At 37.3% G+C, this 18,997-nt stretch overlaps 1 protein-coding gene across 1 annotated transcript in view; it reads right to left on the reverse strand.

Moving 5' to 3' along the window:
- The window catches only part of ngfrb (nerve growth factor receptor b), a 28,530-nt gene extending 10,851 nt beyond the window's left edge, over window positions 1-17,679 (reverse strand). Inside the window, exons 1-3 of the mRNA XM_020936719.2 lie at window positions 17,625-17,679; window positions 12,880-13,024; window positions 6,991-7,347 (exon numbers count right to left, since the gene is read on the reverse strand). Coding sequence (XP_020792378.1) covers window positions 6,991-7,347; window positions 12,880-13,024; window positions 17,625-17,678 — 556 coding nt within the window. The 5' untranslated portion in view covers window position 17,679. The remainder of the gene's footprint in view (window positions 1-6,990; window positions 7,348-12,879; window positions 13,025-17,624) is intronic.
- Between the last annotated feature and the right edge of the window lie 1,318 nt (window positions 17,680-18,997).

Raw genomic sequence — 18,997 nt, forward strand, 5'->3', positions numbered from 1 at the left:
GTATTTGCTGATATCAACCGATACTAGTGTAGAGACTAAAATTTGCCTTTATTTCCTTCAAATAAAAATAAATTATGACAGAACTGATCCGAATGTGTTATATAGCTGTTATTTATCCCCCAAGTAACCTCAAAACAAATTTGTATAAATAAAAGTTTAAACGCCCATTATTACATCAATGTACATGCTCAAGATGCTGAACTGATATTTGGAAACCGATATCCAATCCACCAAATTTTGCAATATCGGCACTGACACCGGATACCAGCATCGGATCAGTACAGCCTTAGTTGATAGGTATTGAAAGGTATCTGGAAAAATCAATGGTTCATCTCTATAGTAAAAAAAATAAGTAAACTAAAAAGCAAATTTTAAGAAAACGATGACAAATACAAGGAAAACAAGTCAAAACTGATTTACTTTTGTGCCATTCTTGAACTTTAACTAAGATTTTTATTGGGCACATTTTTGCACCATTCTGATGGACTGCAAAAATATATTAACATTAGAGCCCAATCGATATATCGGTTGGCCGATATTATCGTTTGTTTACATCCGCAGACACAGAGCCAAACACTGGGATTATATTCTTTTTACGGACAATCGGTTTGAGTCTCTATTAAAAGGACATTTATTAGTGCAGACTTGTGATGTGAGGAGGAGCCTGTGTGAGCGCTGAGTGTTGGAAATATGTTGACTTTGAAGCTAGTTTTTGGTTAGCGAATAGCTGCTGTAGCTCCCACACATAAACAGGCTGTTTTCTATTGGTCTATTGTAAAGTGACTATATTGGCCATATATTTGTTATTGGACCTGCATTGATATGTAAATGAGCTGTGAATAGAGGTGTGAATGATGAAATTTGCGCATATAATTAATTATTGCGGCGCACGCGCATTTACGGCTAAAGGCTAATAGCGATTGTTTATTTACTCGCTAGCAGTGACGGGTCGTTCCTGAACGAAGCGGCTCTTAGAGCCGGCTCTTTGAAGTGAACGATGGGAGCCTGATCCTTATTGGGACTGGGAGTTGTGTTTTCTCTTTTTCTCACTTTTTTTCTCTTCACGCCGTGTGCAGACTCGTGGTAGTTTGACAGCGGCAGAGGCTAAAAACGAAACTTTCAAAAATCTGCGTGTGCAAAGGGTAAAAAAAAAAAACTTGCAAAAATATATTCAGCATAAAATAAATAAACCAGGACTAATCTTGGACTCAAAACTATTACTGACCCAACTATGCCTCCCAGAGAGAACCCACTGCCCTAAGAGAACCCACACGAGCACAAACATGAGTGTTGTCCTCACCCTTGAACCCGGAAGACTCTCTCTCTCCTCTCCACACGATCATCTCTCAAAAATGTCCCCGAGAATGTTGAGGGCCACATTCCAGTCAGACAGCGCGCCACTCCGGGCCATTTCCAGTTTGAGGAAAAGTACGACTCCAGCCTGTCACTCTCCCTTCCTCACAAAGCCCACAGTGTGTGCAGATGATTTCAGAAAGGTTAGAATGAAAGGTCAGATGTGCGTAGACTCTGAATGGGGGAGACAGTGGTCAGTTTATCAATGGCAGACTGTCTACAATTGAGAAAGTGAATTGTTTGAGCATTTAGGGACGCTTCACAGTTATAATGCGGGAGCTCGTCATATCAGGAATTTTGAAGGAATTTTGGCACTTGATTATATTTTCCGTAATTTTTCTGCTTCTGTCATACCAGGGCTGCTTATGTAAAAATCATGATTATTTGGATTGTAACCAAATGCATGATTACTTTAAACCACTATTCATGTTAAACTGTTAAGGGAAACAACTTATTTTAACTTACTGTATTAGAAATACTGTGATGTAGTTTTAACAACCACTGTACATTAGGCAAGTGGCTTTGCTCCAGGCTTTGTGGGAAAGAACAAGTGCTCATTCATAAAAGAGTTAAATTATTTTATTTTTATTACACCATTTTTGTCCAAGATTAATTAAATAACTTTAATCACAACTGATATTTGACTAATTGAACAGCCAGCTTTGACCCTTACGACATATGGACCATTCAAAAGACCATCCCCCATTCATGCCTTCTTCTTCCATTTTGATTTTCTCCAAATCCACTACAGTGATTCGGTTGGACAGGCCGTGAGTGCCGTGCATGGATCTTGTTAGCAGATTTTGTTTTGCGATTTCGAGGGCAGACTGTCAATCATTAAGGCCAACCAAACTCAGGAAGGAAATGGCCCCTCCCCAATTAGAGGTGCGCGGATGGGCTACTTTTTCGTCCGTAACCGCATCGCAAAACTCATCATCCGCCCGCTGTCCATTTGCAACCACAGTTTTTGACCAGTTTTCAAAACCGCACCCGCCCGCCATCCGCTCGGTCTCCTCCCAATTGCTCCGAGTTCAGAGTTTTTTTATTTGAGTAGTGAAACCGCCACCCGCCCGAATTTAATTAAAATATTATTTTTCGTCACGTCATCCGCCCGACCCGCGGTTTAGCCGCGGAGTCCGCGGCTGTAATCGCTATCCGCGCATCTCTATCGCCAATGCGACTCACCTATCATTCAATAACCAAATGGACTTGGCCATAATGCCCCCCCTCCCCTTGGCAGCTCCCTCTTCACCACACCCATGACCTTCATCTGCCATATGCCGACTGCTGATGTTTGATGGTCAATAGGTTGCATTGATCTGATGGGGAACAGGGGAAGTGTCCATCCATACGACGGTACAACAGCATAAAACTGTGAGTGAATTACTAATTCAGCTTATAGTAATTGCATGGTTAAAGCAATATAGTATTAGAATAAAAATATAAAATATAAAGTAACAAAAGATTCATTCCTATGTAGGCCTCTCACGACTACAAATTGTAAAGTGCAATTTACTAGTGCTGAGGGAAATATAGACGATAAACCATAAAGTATAATTATGAAAAATGATTGTAAATGTACAAAACCAGGAGCTGCAGTAAAACCAGTACAAAGAAAATGTACCCACGATAAACATTATTACACAATCCTATAATCTTTTCTGTATCGATAGTTTATGCATCATGAAAACTACATTGTTCAAGCCACATGCATGTCACTGAACAACTTGACAAAAGCTTTGACTTAGAAAACTAGAAGATATGAAATTAACTCATGACTAGCCACTCCCAGTTCGTAACACAATCCAAAACCATTACTCTCAAACAATCAAAGTAGTTATACGTAGAAGTTTGTCCAAACTTGAACATATATTATCTGATGTAATGTAAGAAAAATGAAGTTATGAAAAAACATTTACATTTTCCCTAAATTAAAATGACAAATTATTATTATTAGCTATAGCCTATTTACAAAGTACAAAAATCAATATAACTTTGTAAAAATATTTTTTTCAAAGGAATTCTGAAATATTTAGACAGTGATGACAGGTGAAATGAGACTTAAAAACATGTCACAATAGCAAAAACATCCTACGCCCCCTGAGAAGATTTGTGAGGATTACTCTGCTGCTCAGTGCACCTCCCTGGGGTAAACTTATACACCCTGATCTTTCACCAAAGACCCCCTTTTCCATATGAGCCCGAGTTGCCCTTTGACCCCTGGCCTTGCATAGCGGCCCACAAAAGAGTAGAAGTCATATCACACTTCTTTAAGATAAGTATCTGGCCTCAGCTCCAGGGGTCCATGTTTTAGCCTCAGAAAGAATCAAAAAGATTTCAGCTCCTCCTAATATGTTCCAAAATAAACCACTAATCCTGGTTTGGTGGTGTAGGAGAAGCTTTTCACATGACATGTTAGCCTTATCCAAGAGCAGGGTGGTAAGGACCTCGGGGGACCTTTCAAAAGACAAATATAACCAAATTAAACTAGATACAGGAAAGCAAAGACCTTCTTTTCTATCTTAATATTGCTTATAATATATTATGAAGTAGACTTATTGTTAAAATAATACATAAACAAGTTTCCTTCCTTAGTGAATGATAGAAAAGGTTTGAAGGCAGTCATCTGGACATGGACATGTTTTTGTTTTTGTTTTTTTTTAACTATGAACCTCTCCTGGTTGAATGAGGGATTGATTACACTTGACAATTTATTTATGTGAAATGTTCCCAAAAATATTTATGACAATATATATCCATACAGCAGCCTGTGATATCAATACTGTATTACCAAATTCAGTACCATGATGTTTCTATTTTATTTTATTTTTTTCATTTTCAATTTTATCACACCTCAAATTATAATCTCTAAGAATTATTTTTATTTGTATTATTTTAGCTATAAATAACATTATCTATTGTACAAACTATGAGATGGTCAGCCTAAAATGTAATCAGACCATTATTACATTAATTTGTGGGAGAAATAGCATCTTTGGCCCTCATAAATATAGTCATAATATCCGATAATGATCTTGAGCTATACACTAAAAAAAGTTATAATTTCACATAAGTTGGTTCAATCAACAAGGATATCCAAATGTCTCTATATGATATTTTCATGATATTTTATGGCAGCTAACCAAATTGTGAATATGCAATTTTTTTAATACCTTGACAAGCCTTTGGTTCTGTCATAATCTAAAGAATTTAGATTTAAAAGTGATTATAACAGTTATTTATTTAGTGTTTAGCTACTCCTGCACCATAACAATGAATTTAAGCAAAGAGACTTATAATTCGATATATTGTGATGGCCCATGGTATTATTGTGACACTTTTAACAATACAATATTTCCATTATTGTTACATCTCTAATCAGCACTAATGTTAACTGCCAACACCAGCTAACCAAAAAACTGCAAACACATAACTTACAAGTCTGTACAGATAAACTTACAGTGCAGTCAAGGTAATGTTCTTGTCCTTCTAAGCTCTGACTCAAGTATTTCTAATTTCTCGTGTTTGGACTTGTCTTGTTCTGAGGCACTGGCCTTGCTCCTGCTCCCCCTCCCTCCCAACACACCTCGCTGTTTTTGGGGGCTGAATTTCCTTGAGTTAGCCTTCGGGCTGGCCTGCTTTGGCTGGCTCCAGTGCGCTAATGGTTATGGGCGTCTGGTAGCGTGGCTGATTTGTAGACACTGATAACACTTGTTGCATTAGAAATCAAGAGCCTCATGATTGGGTTAGAGGGAGGAATAACGTACAAAGATGAAGACCATAATGCAAAGCGCTGTGGGGCAGAGTGGCAGGAAAATGGTGGAGGTTTTTGACTTCTGGTTCTCCCTATCTCGATCTGAAGATGAATCATCGGTGAGATAACCCCTTTTAAGGCCAAGACTCAATTCAAGCTAAATAAGATCCTGAATGAGTGACACTGCTGCTGCTACAGAGCGAATGGGCAGAACAAAATCATATAGTGTCCAGTGTTCTTGTCAGATTTTTGATGCTTTAAATGTAAAATCTTATAACTAAAGTGAAAATAACTATTCTAAAATGTTGTGATTTATTCCTGATAATATAGAATCATGAATAATTAATTTTATACTGTACTTTTCCTGGGTCATTTCACTGTAGATGTATGAAAGCACGCCAGTCTGACCGAACAAACAATCATTCGCATACTAAATTCACACAAAAACAAGGGGGCTGAAATATGCAAGTACAAACAAAACTCTGTGCTGGAATCGAACCTCAGAGATAGTGATCAAATGGTCTAACCACCAAGAAATAAAGGTTAAAAAGTCAATAATCATAGTAATGATAAAACATGGACAAAAATAAAGATCTAGCTCCTACAGTATTTACAGTTTCTGATGTATTCTCTGCTGATTTTGTGGTTGAAAAAGTTTAATCCAGTCTTCTTTCCATGATTTGAAATTTTATGTTATGTTTTAATATGAGTACTGGGACAAGGTTCAAATAAGGCTACACTGCATTAAGATTCAAACCCTATTCCGCTGACGGACAGACTCCTTTAAGTAACCCCATGGGCTGCTCTATAAGCCCACACAGACCAAGTGCATCATGGGAGCTGCACAAAAGACCCCCTTTAAGTCCAGCCTTCCATTCTGAGATAACAACATCCTCCAAAACTGCTGCTCTGACCAACTCCATTGCTTATCAAGGCCTCTTTTCTTGTCTCCTCACAAAAAGCGTTGATTTAATCTGTGAGCCATTGGGTCACAGTGACTGCAGTCGAGAGGAATTTGTGATTTGGGGGTTTGATACCCACAGGGAGCCCAAATATAAAGGAAACACAGAAGAATGGCCTTCTCCTAAACCCTTCCCATAGAAAGAATACGGTCTCCGGATGAGCTGGATGGGATAAGTCCATTGTAACATGCTGATTTTTGACATTTAAGTCCAACAATGTGTATAGTGTCAAATTCAGATGGGGCGATATGCTCTGGACAATGCAGATGCCCAGTGTTGTCAATACAGTGAAACATATAACTGATCCACAACGTGACCCTGACAGAGTATTTCATAATTCATGTTAGCAAGTATAGTTTGTTAAAAGCCTGCCACGGTTTTTATAGGGTCATACAGCGCTAAAACATGAATCTATAAACAACTGAATGATCTGTTCCATTGAAGGAATTTCCCCTTTCAATAGCGAGAATGGCCATGTGAATCCCAACTGCACACTGAGGTTATAAATTCAGCACTTGGAACAAACAGTCGACTATTAATGTAGTAGATGAACAGATTAACATAAAATGAATGGAGCGCCTTGCCTTTTCTGTTTGATTCAATGAATGAAAACATTGTTAATGTACTGACTTGGTAGACAGAGAAAAGTATTAGACAGTAACTTCCACTAAAAGATGTTTTGGTTTGGGTTATTGTTTTAACTTATGTTATGGTCATAATGTAAGGAACATTTTGTCACACAAAAGCATCAAGCATCAAACTACATCTTGCCTAAAGAGGCCTTAAGATATTTGGGTTGCTTGTGAATAATTGCCACATGAGGTGCATACATGACCTTCCACTGAAACAGGGAGCTATTTTATTACATAAATAGAACTACTACACTGCTGTATACATAACAAACACTTAGACAGTTCTTACCCAAACAGACGGCGTCACTGACGGGGGTACACTCCTGAATTTCCTCGCTGTCCTCACAGGTGGTGCAGGGCATACAGGGCTCTCGGAAGCTCTCCTTGTCTGAGTATGTGTCCATGGTGCACTCCTCACACACAGTGTCACGGTCCTGCTCACAGCTGATTAACATGCCCTGGCCCTCAGGACACAAGGTGCAGGGCTCGCAGCGCTTTGTCAGGCTGTTCAGGTAGTAACCATAGTTACAGACGCAGATGGCATCATTTGCGTCAATGCACGGCGATTCCATCCTCATCAGACCTGTGCACTGGGTACAGCGCTGACACTTCTCTGTGTGACTGAAGTTCTCTGAGAAGGTTTCACCTTAAAAACAGAAAAACAGAGAGGGAAATAAACATATTTTTCATTATCATAATGGCTCTTTTCTTAAGTTTTGATTCAAAATGTAACACTAAGTATAGGACATAATTTGTCTTTCTAATCTTAGTATAGCATTGACTGAGGCAGGTCAAACTTAGATCAAACTTGCCTGAAATGAAACAGTAGTCTAAATCTTACACCGTGTCTTTCAAAGCAGCTTGTGTACCTAAAAGACATCCTAGGACAAATATATCCACAGCAATGAACACAATCAATACTCTATGTTTTATGGAATTGTATTTCGACTGGATAGAGAACTGGGAAACACACTAAATTATGCAACAAATCCATTTGTACCAGCCACTTCTGCTGCATGTGTGTGCGTCACGGAGGTGCAGAACATGCTGTCAGCATGGCAATGTTATCTACACACTCATCTATTCATGTCTAGACTTTTATAGGGTTAAAAAAAGCAAAAACACATCTAAACTAGGTGGGAATTTGGTTATTTGTTTTTCCATGACAAACATCCACAATAATGGGAGCCCAGTCTATTTGTGCTTATAATTGTGAACACAAAATAAAAGTAAACCAAACTGTGTGTGTGGTATAGCAAACAACTCATCCCCCAACTTTCTGAGGTTCAGTGACGTGTAATGTATCAAATTTTGGGTAAGTGGCCTAGACCTACCAACACCGAGAATGCTCTGATGAAAGTAAGATTAAAATCAAAGAAGCAGATCTGATAAAGAGAAAAGCAACGACAGAGATAGAGGAAGCACTGAATCATCATGAGACACAGAATACCATCCTGTTACTGTCCCCCATTATCTTCTATAACACCCCCCTTTAAAAACAGACCCACCCCCATGTCCCGCTGGTGCTCTCAGGCCCATTATCATAATGCCACGCATCAATAATGCAAGTCAATACATTAATAACGCTGGCCTGGAGCATGGAGAAAGAGGGAGAAAGGGAGGAGGGGGGTCCAAGAGGGATGGAGAGAGGAAATACAGACGGCTAGTCCTGGCTCAGCATTTCAAATCAAAACAGTGCTCTTTCCACTGTCCAACATTCAATCTGCACATTTGTTTTTATGGCCCATAGAAGGATCGCCGGAGCTGTCTGCTTGAGCTGCTCCTAATTGTAGAAAATAAGAGGTTTTCCGTGCTCCTAAATGATTTCTCGGCCTGACATGTTTATGAAGCTGAGGAGGAGTTGGGGTTTGTCCCAGTGGAGGCAGCTGGACTTGGTCTGCTTCATGTGTTCATTCATCCATTACCCACATGCTCAGTGAACAACAGGCAGTTAAACACCCAGCACATCTCCTCCACTACACTAGAGCACATCGCATTTTTCTAACTAATCCCATAAAGTGCCAAAGGTTTATCTACTACAGGAAATCTATATAAATATTGAAATTTGTTAAAATTTCATGAATACCAATTACTACAAAACCAATCAGAAACATCATAATTACAGCCATTGTGTAATATGAAAAAGAAACAAATAATGTTTTTTTGTTCACTCATACTGATTAATCTCCATTTCTGATTCAATTTTATTTTGGCGTATCTAACACAAATCAATATAAATTGTCTGAACATATACATTTAATCAGTGCATTTACACAAGAATATAGTAATATGCGCTTCCAAAGTCTGAAGTCTGCTCCCAACCACCAAAAACACAGAAATAACTGAATCTCCATCTTTATTCAGTAGCCCAGTCCTCATCATTATACAAGGAAATCAAATATAAACTGAATCCAAATCATCTTTAACCCTAGATATATTTCTTTTTTGAAATATATTAGAGAAATTGCCTGATGTATTTTTAAGAATGTTAGACCACAATATGACCACTCTTGGGATCAGCACGAAGAGTTACTTTACCCAATGCAATTCCTGAATATAAAAAAATAAAGCAAAAACTTAACTGACATGTTGTTCAACCACTGTGTTATCAAATAGCTTGTAGACACTTAAGCCTTATCGGCCTACATTACAGACACGATCAATACATTTGAGGTGTTCTTTAAATATCCCAGTTGTAATGCTATCTGATGGAGGGCTTTCTATTTTGCATTTAGTTTTCCATGACTTTATAGCTGTCTGGTCTCACACATCACTTTTACTGCTGCTCTGGACAAGATCAACTCCAAAAGATGACATAATTGAGCAATGAACTTCTTAGAGACCTTGAAATTTAACTGTGAGTAAGAAACTATTTGGATTTCCAACTACCATGAGTTTAAATCCGATGAAAAAAGAAAGGCCGTAAAATAAATTAGCAGTTTTATCAGAACTAAATCAACATAAATCTAGTTAAGTCCTAGGATTAAATCAAGTTATTGCGAAATATTAAGTAGTGTGATAGAAAAATGTGTAATGTCATGTAATATACTGTATTATTCATGTCCTTTGTAAATGTACTAAATGCCCTAGTCAGTGGCAGAATTAACAATTTGGGGTCCCTAGGCGAACTTGAGTTTGGGGTCCTCACTATAGTGCACTGTTGTTTTGTTTTTTGTTGTTGTTTTGTTTTTTTCCCTATATTTATTGTCTGTTTTCCCCCATTGTTCTTGAGACATGTGGATCTCTATTATGGTGGATTGCAAAACTTGTCTTATTAGTTAAGTATCCTACTAGATAACCAAAGCTGAAAGTAGTTTTATTTTTTTGCTAGTACAATTACATTTTTGTTTACATCCATTACATTATTATTTTTCTTATGATTATTGTTTAAAAGCAAACTACTTTCATTTAATGTCATATTGAGAGAAAATCTAATTGATCTGAGGCCTTGGTCATTAGTAGCACTGAGGGATATTGGTTGGGGGCCCCTTCAAGTTTGGGGGCGATAAGCAACCACCTACTTTTGCCAAATGGTAGCACCGCCTTTGGCCCTATTTAGAAAAACATTATGTGATGTGTAAAATGTAAACTTTTGTTTTAAGATGTCATAGATTTGGCGAGCTAAGATTCCATGTGAACCAAGGTCACAATAAACAGAACAGCAAGATTCATCTTAAACCAATGAGCTTCTGTCTTCTCACAGTACAAAGGGTCTCTGTAAGATCTTAAGAGTATGGACAGTGCAGACAAGAATCTCTCCATGTATGTACGGCCTCCTTTGATCACAGTGTAACTAAACTTTTAAACTTTTCCACTGGATGCCTTGTTATTTTTGACTTTTATCTTAATGAATGCTAATTGAACCTTCTAAAACTAAATTAGACCTAATATAATGTCCATAAACTGCAAAACTCCAAATTAAAATTTCCAGAAATAACAAGTAAAATCTATCCTTCTAAGAATCAAGTGTAGGTTATGTTTATATAGATGGAAACAATATATCTTTAACATATATTTTTTACAGCTTAGGGGCCTTTCTAAAAACATGTATCCTTCCAAAAAGAAATCCCACAAACTATTAATAAATCATCTTCACCTCCTTGTTTTTGTGACTTCTCTCACGACCTTAAATCTGAATTTCGCTCCATCTTTCGCAGCCATACTGGTCCATCCCACATTGACACTAAAAATGTTTACTACGACTTCCTGGTTTGTGGAGCCAGGGAATGCACTGTGGATATAGGAAAACTCTGGGAACTGCACAGAAGCGGCTGGGCCAATGCTGGATTCTGCAGTATTGACCTTTAACCCCCACTCTCAAATGGAGATGCATCCACCACTACGGCTAAATATACTTCTCAGCTCTAGCGCAGTAAATCTGGTCAGCTAGCCTTAATCACTGTGAAAGAACTGCACTAAATATTTTGGTACTTCTTACTACAACATTTGGAAAAGGTCTCGCACCTCAATCCTCCACCATCCCTGGTTCTCATAAAATCTTACAGCGTGACTCTGCACCTCTCCCTACATGGTAAAAGGCCGTACAGGGGGCAACAATGCTATGTGCTCACAAGTAAGCTAGTTTACTACCAACCAGCAGCTGAAGTCCAAACCTGACATGAAACATGCTTTTCTCACCTGTAACAGAAACATTATACGTCACTACTCATTCAATGACAGCTGTAAGCCAAAGCAATAAAAAATGTATAGTGGCAGCAATGCGCTATATAGGCCGATTTATAATAACAATTTATGAGAAAAAAAAGGCACTGTGCAGATTACATGTTTAAAACAACTTTTAATCTAAATTTATATATTGTGAATTCTGGTACTTGGAAAAACAAAACAACACAAAAGGGATATTATAGAAAAAATCACTATAAACAATAAATAAAGTCAAGCTACAGATATTTTAAGTTATTTAGTATTAAAAGCACTCACTTGTTGTCTTTCTATTGACAGAACATTGTGCAGACAATAACACTGTATGCATTCACATTCTTCTCCTCATTAGTAAATCAAATCCATGGAAAAGAAGAGACAGCACACTACAAAGACAGTTCTGGGTCAAATTGTGGCTGTATTCTTCTTGACTGACTTCACATCTATGCTTTGAAATGTAGTGTCAGGGCATCAAAGTGAAATCACTCAATCAAAAGTCAACTGAGATCAAACGCTAGACAAGACGCTTCTTGTGCCCATTAACATGTGATGTGTGTGAGATCACCACAGCTGAACTTCAGAAATTAATTGCACCACTTTAGTTTGACTATTTAGTGAGACGACATCAAGCTCATTTGGTTAATTGATCGTGATTACTGATCAGTTATTACTAAAAATTTTAAAGTGTGACATTTTACCAGAAAACAAAAGCCAATTCAGTCAGTTCTGAAAAAAAAACAAAAACTCACACACTTGAAGTATATATTAGATAATAGGGCTGGGTATCATTAAGAAGTTGCTGATACGATACATACCTCGATACATAGGCCATGATACAATACATACCTCGATACAGTGCACTTTCGGTCCGATATGATATATTTCAAATCGATGCGATACAGTTCAGTAAAGAATAAAGGCTAAATCCTGCCTGTGATATGAAAAGTCTTTGTTAAACCACTTCTTGTGCAAAGTTCATATGAAACACAAACATTTTAATCATCAAAACAGTGAAAATATCAAATATGTCGCATAAATGAATTCCCTTCCTCTAAACAAGCAACAAAACTGTAGCGCTGTAACAAAATAATTAAGTAAAACATATCAAAAAATACTCTTGGCTATATATCGATACAGCAGTCCCTGATATCGATACTGTATCATCGCATTAAACAATACAATATATTGATATTTCAGTATTTTTGCACACCCCTGTTAGATAACAGTAAGAAAGAGAAAGAAATTAGTCTGTTTAATATAGTATGTACAGATGGGCACTGATCTTTCATAATTTTTAGTCCTGGACCTTTTACTTGTTTGTTACCAAAATAAACATTTGGCAACAAAAAAAAACATTAATAGATCATGATGTAAATAATCACAAATAACCTTTAAATTGTGATGTTTTTTCTCACAATAATCATACAACTAAACACTGAAATCCTTATTTGCAAGGATCATAAATTGAGTGGAGCCGAGGTTCTGGCATATGTGTGTAACTGTCTCTGTCACTCACTGTCGATGCAAGGCGCGCACACCGTCTGAGTGACCCCACATTCTTTAACGACGCCTTCTCCGGGCTGACACTGCTTACAGCATTCTCCACTGGCCGTATACTGGCCAGACAAGCATCGCGAGCCCTTATTGGCCAGAGCTCCAACCTGCAAAATGACACAGAATAAGAAATCTGTTACATTATCTGGTCATACGTCTTTCACAGTACTTTAAGCATGATATATTGTTACAGAGATATACTGCAATAAATGATAATATTGAAACAACTTTAAGTCACTGACACATTGACAATAATGCAACATAATCCCGCTAAAACATTTTTAAATAGACCGTATCATTCAAAAGGTCTGAGCGGCAACAAATAGCAGAATGATTCAATAATTAGTCATAGGAGATACGTATTTAACCCTGTACAGTGCAAATCTTTTCACACAACAACAAACATAAAAAAAACCCTCACCATTATTGCAAATAAACTATATAAAAATAAAAATAAAACAAATAAAAAGAAATAATACATCAAAATAAATAAATATTGAACCACAAAATGCATTGTTCCTGTTTTGATTGAACGATAAGTCTAAAACTGAGCTAAAGTACACAGTTAGCAGTTTTTATGCAGAGTAAGACAAGATACTTTGTTGTTCATGTAGGAAATTTTGGTACTTTAAAAAATTTGCTAATTGAGTCCATTCAAACTGCCGTTTCGATTTGATTTCGAGAAATTGTGTAGCACTACTTTGAAAAATGTGTGGGCCACTTTGGGTTTTATCTTAAAACTGCACAACTTATTCATTCCCATGGCCAGGGTCAAACATTAGAAGATGATTTATGAAGCAGAAAAAGCTAAGGCTGATATGTGCTACTCCATATCCTTCAACTGTATGTATGCTCAGTTTGGTTGTGAAATCTAATCTTTATTTTGGCTACTGCCCTTTTCAAATTCTACAAAATGTAATTCAATTTGTAGAGTATTTTAAAAGATTGTCTAGTTTTAGTAAAAATTGTATTGTTATTCACTAAAAATAAATGCTGAGAGATTTTATTTTTATTAAGAAAAAAATATGTCAGATATGACTGAAAAAAATATGACTTTATTACTGCAAAATCCTTATTTGACCTCTCACTTTGCCTGCCACTCTTTTAATTCCTTGTGCGAATCACTGACTCATGTTTTTACTTTGATTGAAGTTTTGGCAAAGACAAATGTCAACATTATAAGACTTAAATTAAATAACAATAAGGTTATGGGCCAAACTTAATCAACAAACACACATCAAATACATTCAAGAGTCAAGGGAGGAGGTATCACACGCACCTATGATTACCTCAAATACCATCCTGTATGTCAAGATGCAAGTAAACAAAGCTCCACTCTGTATAAATGGAACATTTGCATTTCCTATTAACTATCTATTGTTGCTGTATCACATAAAAAATATTTGGATCTAAGAAAATGATGTTCGAGGCAGTGGGTAACAAGAGGTCAGCGCTGTATTTCATTTAGATTGAAAATGTATTTAAGCTTAGTATGTGAAACTTCATATTGTTAGAAAAACACAGAGTATTTGGTTTACTTCATGTTTTACATTTTACATGAACATACCTCAATAATATCAAAATAACAATCCAACATCTGTAAGAATAGAGTACTGCTGTGTGGCTCATCAAGTATTATTGTGTATTATTAGCTCTTACTAAGTGCATATGCAAATGCAAATAAACCCGTGGCACGTGTCACGTTTGAAGGTGTGTTTTGGACATAAATCATCAGGCGTTGGGCCTCAGGTGTGTGCGGAATGCTGTTGACAAGAGGGAGGCGTGTCCCCCCTGGGGGAGTCAGCTGCTCTGTGTCTCTCTTCTCTCCCATTTGTGTCTATGTGCAGTTATATGAGAATTACACAATAATACTCGGTAATAGCTTTACTTGGGAAACATTTAGAAAATTGTTCCTCAATGCTGACATGACATAGTCACATATTTCTATTATTTATAGATGAAAATTGTTATTTTATTATTTATTATTTTTTATTTAACTTTGAAGATGCATCAAATATAGAAACATAATGAATGAACTTGATTTTTATTGCCTTACTACCCTAATACTCCCTGAATATTGACTTGGATGTGCTTGTGTGTGTATTACACAGGTGAGTGCATGCAGACTCCTGCCCTTCATGGCTCATTCACATTGGAGCCTCTGCTTTTCAGGGATGTCATTGGAGTTTCAAAGATTTCTGTCAGGGGCCTCTTGGGGAAAGTTTTAACTTGAAAGAAGTATGAACATTCTGGTATTTGGGCTTTTAAAAACATGACAAGTAACAAGAAATATATGTTTTATTGGAAGGATACAATGAGTGGTGTTTCTACATGTAGAAGTAATGAGCCTAAGGTGTAAATGTACTGATTTGACACTCAGGTTGTATTACACTATTACAGCAACTACTACAACTACTAGTACTACTACTACTAATACTACTACTACTACTACTACTACTACTAATACAAATACTAATACTAATACTAATACTAATACTAATACTACAAATGCAATAATAATGACAGTGCATGAGTTTCATCAGTCTTGATACTTGCTAGTATACTATATGCTACTTCTAGATATCTGAATAGATTTTCTTTTTATCTGTCTTTCCCTATAAAATAATTCAAGTAAAATTGTTGAAGGTTAACATTCAAAAGAAAATAATAGATACAATAAAAACTCTATGCAGGCCCAGACAGAAAACATCTCTTTAAAAATACTGACTATTTTTACAGTAGACCACTAAATGTCTGTAAGGAGTTTACTGCTTGTTCCTTTTAACCTATAGCTGTGTCTGAATGCTTACACAATCAGGTCTTTGAAAATGAATGAACTCCCACTGCATATAGCCATCTTCGTTCCTGCTGGAACTGTCCCTAGATTATAGTGTCTACGCCCATGCATTTGCACAAACGCATAAACAACACAGCATTCACTCACGGCTCAACAAACCTGTTCCCAAACTTGTGACTGACATTTTGAATAGTCCCTTTAACTTCTCTTTGACCCTGCTTCTTATAAGGTGTGTGGGCGAAACATAGCTTAAAGAAGATTTGATACATTCTAATGGCTTTTAAATTGGGTGGATACAACTGAATTATAATTACAGCATGTTCTGGTGAAATTAACGTGCAGTTTTTGTAATGCAAAGATGCACAAGATTTTGCGTGTTGCGGCATGACTTTTGCTCCTCTTATAAATGCGTTTCAATGTGTTTCGGGCCTGTACTTTTATCCCTCAAGTCAAACAGACAAGACTGCGCTAACACACAACAAATCCATCTGGCTGTGTTATAACTCCAGACCAATTTTACTAATGCCCCCAGTCAATGTTCAGTTGGAGGCACTTAACCTTTGCTCTCAGCTGTCAGCACTTGTTATGCCATTTAAGATCTGCTGCTACTATACCAACTCTTCCATAGAGCCTGGCCTAATTTAAATCCATATCGTAGACTGGAAAACACTGGTAGCATTGACATTATGGTGGTTAATGAGTTCTCAGACAGCGCTGAATCATCTTGAACCAGAAAATGGGGACTGGAGACTGGAATGGTGATGTGAGCATGAGGTGAAAGCGTGAGGTGGGAGGAGGAAGGGGCTTCTATCAATATTGCATGTGCTGAGCCAGCAGAGGATGCATAGCCATCAGAGAAAGCATCTGTCATGTATCTGGGACAGTTAAGGCCAAAACTAGAAGCAAATCATGGTTTTCTGGGTTAAAGACAAAAAAAAAAAAAAAAAAAAAAAAAAAAAAAAAAAGATAATAATAATAACTTTTTCAGTTGTCCCCTCAGACATCCACATGTCCGTTTATCCAAGCTGTGGAATAATACAGAGACACTTGATATTAAAAGTAATGGTACAATAACAAAATATAAGTGTATAAATATAATAAATAAGCGATATTCTGGTCACATCACTATTATGCAAAAATGTAAACCAAATAAAATTCTGTAGGAATTTTTAGTTTAGATTAAAAGAGCACAAACGTACACAGTTCGAAGCAATGTGAATGTAAATAATTATGTAAAAATCTGTTTAGCCATCGCCGCTGTTTAAGTACTTTTTAGGTCGTAGAAAAGGTGCTTTGACTCCAGGAAAAGACAAGCTAAATAATTGTTTATGAATATGTAGGGTCCTGGACAGAATTACAAACAAAATCACACAATAAAACTATCTGAGCTCAAATGTATCATTTGAACTTGAATTCAATGATTCAAAATAGCCAAAGCGAGAATACAGTAAATTACTTATATCTGCCAAATCTGTCCCACGTGGTTTATGGATGCACTGATTCCACAAAGGAGCTGACTGCGCGGGGGGTTTTGTCCTCCTGTCCTGTCTGTAAAGGACCATGTAACTGAGAAGGGTGGAACTACAGATGCAGCGACAGAAGCGATAGAGTATCCGTCTCAAAGGCTGCAGTACATCCGCTGGGCTTTCTGCATTGTCGTTTGGGTCATGCGGGACAGGTGCAACTTCAATATGCAGCATTACGCATGGACACAACCACAACTCCCTTTTTAACGTGTCATTTTAAAGTGCAAATGTATGGTATAAACGTGAAATAGTTTATGTTGAATTACAGAGGAATCTGCGTCAGCACGTTTTTAGAGAGTTGTAAAATCTGGACCAATCAGGTGTTGACGCACAACGTAAGGCTTCTCTAAAAACTTTATGTGACTTATAAAACAGTAAACTCACCAGTCCGAGTAAGACTACGAGGAATACGGGCTTCATCCTGTGTGTCCTTGGCATCTTCCCAAAGGTCTCCGTCCAAATTAATGATAAAAAAGGATGCAGCGAACTTTTACCGGAGAGAATTCCACCCGGCTCTCATTTCTGCGGCTTGTTTGTTTATTTTGAGGAAAATTGACTATCTGTCCTCATAAGGCGTTTTAATGGCAGAACTGGATCACAAAAAGTCTAGTCCTGGAGAACTCCGGTCCATCGGATGTCCCGCACAGATCTGCCTCACGCTGGGCTCTGGTGACAGGAGCCGTGCTTTAGCAAAGGAGCCATGACGTGTCCACGCCCACCGCACGCACGCACAGTGCACACACGCACACACTCGTGTCTTAAACGCAATCAGACTCCGGGATGATGTTACTGACTTGCACAAACTTCCAGCCTGAACTTTTGATTCACAGTCTAAAAACAATTGAAATATTCTTTCAGGGAAATGTAGACTTAGCCTATAGACTACTTAAAAACCGTAATAACAGACACTACAGACACCTAAACTGCTCAGTAAGCTCAGTGTAAGAGTAGTATTTTAGGTAATTCTGGGGTATTCCTCTTTAGGAGCATTATTTTATTTTGGGAAATTTTACAATAAATAAAATTAATTGCACAGATTAAAATAAGTGTCCTCTACTTTTCTCAGATAGTACACCACAAGCTTCTTACAGATATAATTTTAGGTGTAAGTACTTAGGCAGAAAGCATTTCTCAGTTCTGCATTGTGCTGACCTCGTTTTACTGCATTCTGCACCAAAACCATTTATGGACCAAGTGCTCTACATGATAGAGCACTTTCAACCCTCTGAACTGAACCCACCTTTAATCCAGATACCCAAGATTCACACTGTCTCACATGTATGCTAACCCTGGGAAATGTCAATGCATGTAATTTCATATTAGGTTTTACAGATTAACAGCCAGTAAAACCTCAAACCAAACTTTCACATTAAAACCCGTTATTGACAGATCAAGATATTACATGTCCCACTCTCCATAAATTAGACTAGTAAACACAGTAACACTGTTGTCTTTAGATGCATTGCATCATAGATTCTCAGGTTTGAACTTGGGTCTTTCATAAACAGATTTTCCCTGCAGCAAAAGTGATGATCTTGAGATTCACTTTTCTCATAATTATGATTGCACTGAGAATGAACACTTCATTAACAAAGTAATATTGAGTAATATTATTGCTTTCACTACAGGTTAAAGCTGCTTGGAGAAGTGGTGACTTAAGATGTGTTCATACTTCACATTCAACATATCAAAATTTTGAATAAAATAAATACAGACTAAACCAAGTCTACATCAGGACTAAACTGGGCTCAAACCCA

This window comes from Boleophthalmus pectinirostris, unplaced genomic scaffold (assembly GCF_026225935.1).
Source record: "Boleophthalmus pectinirostris isolate CB_2022bp ecotype Guang Dong unplaced genomic scaffold, ASM2622593v1 HiC_scaffold_14, whole genome shotgun sequence".
Classification (NCBI taxonomy): Eukaryota; Metazoa; Chordata; class Actinopteri; order Gobiiformes; family Gobiidae; genus Boleophthalmus; species Boleophthalmus pectinirostris.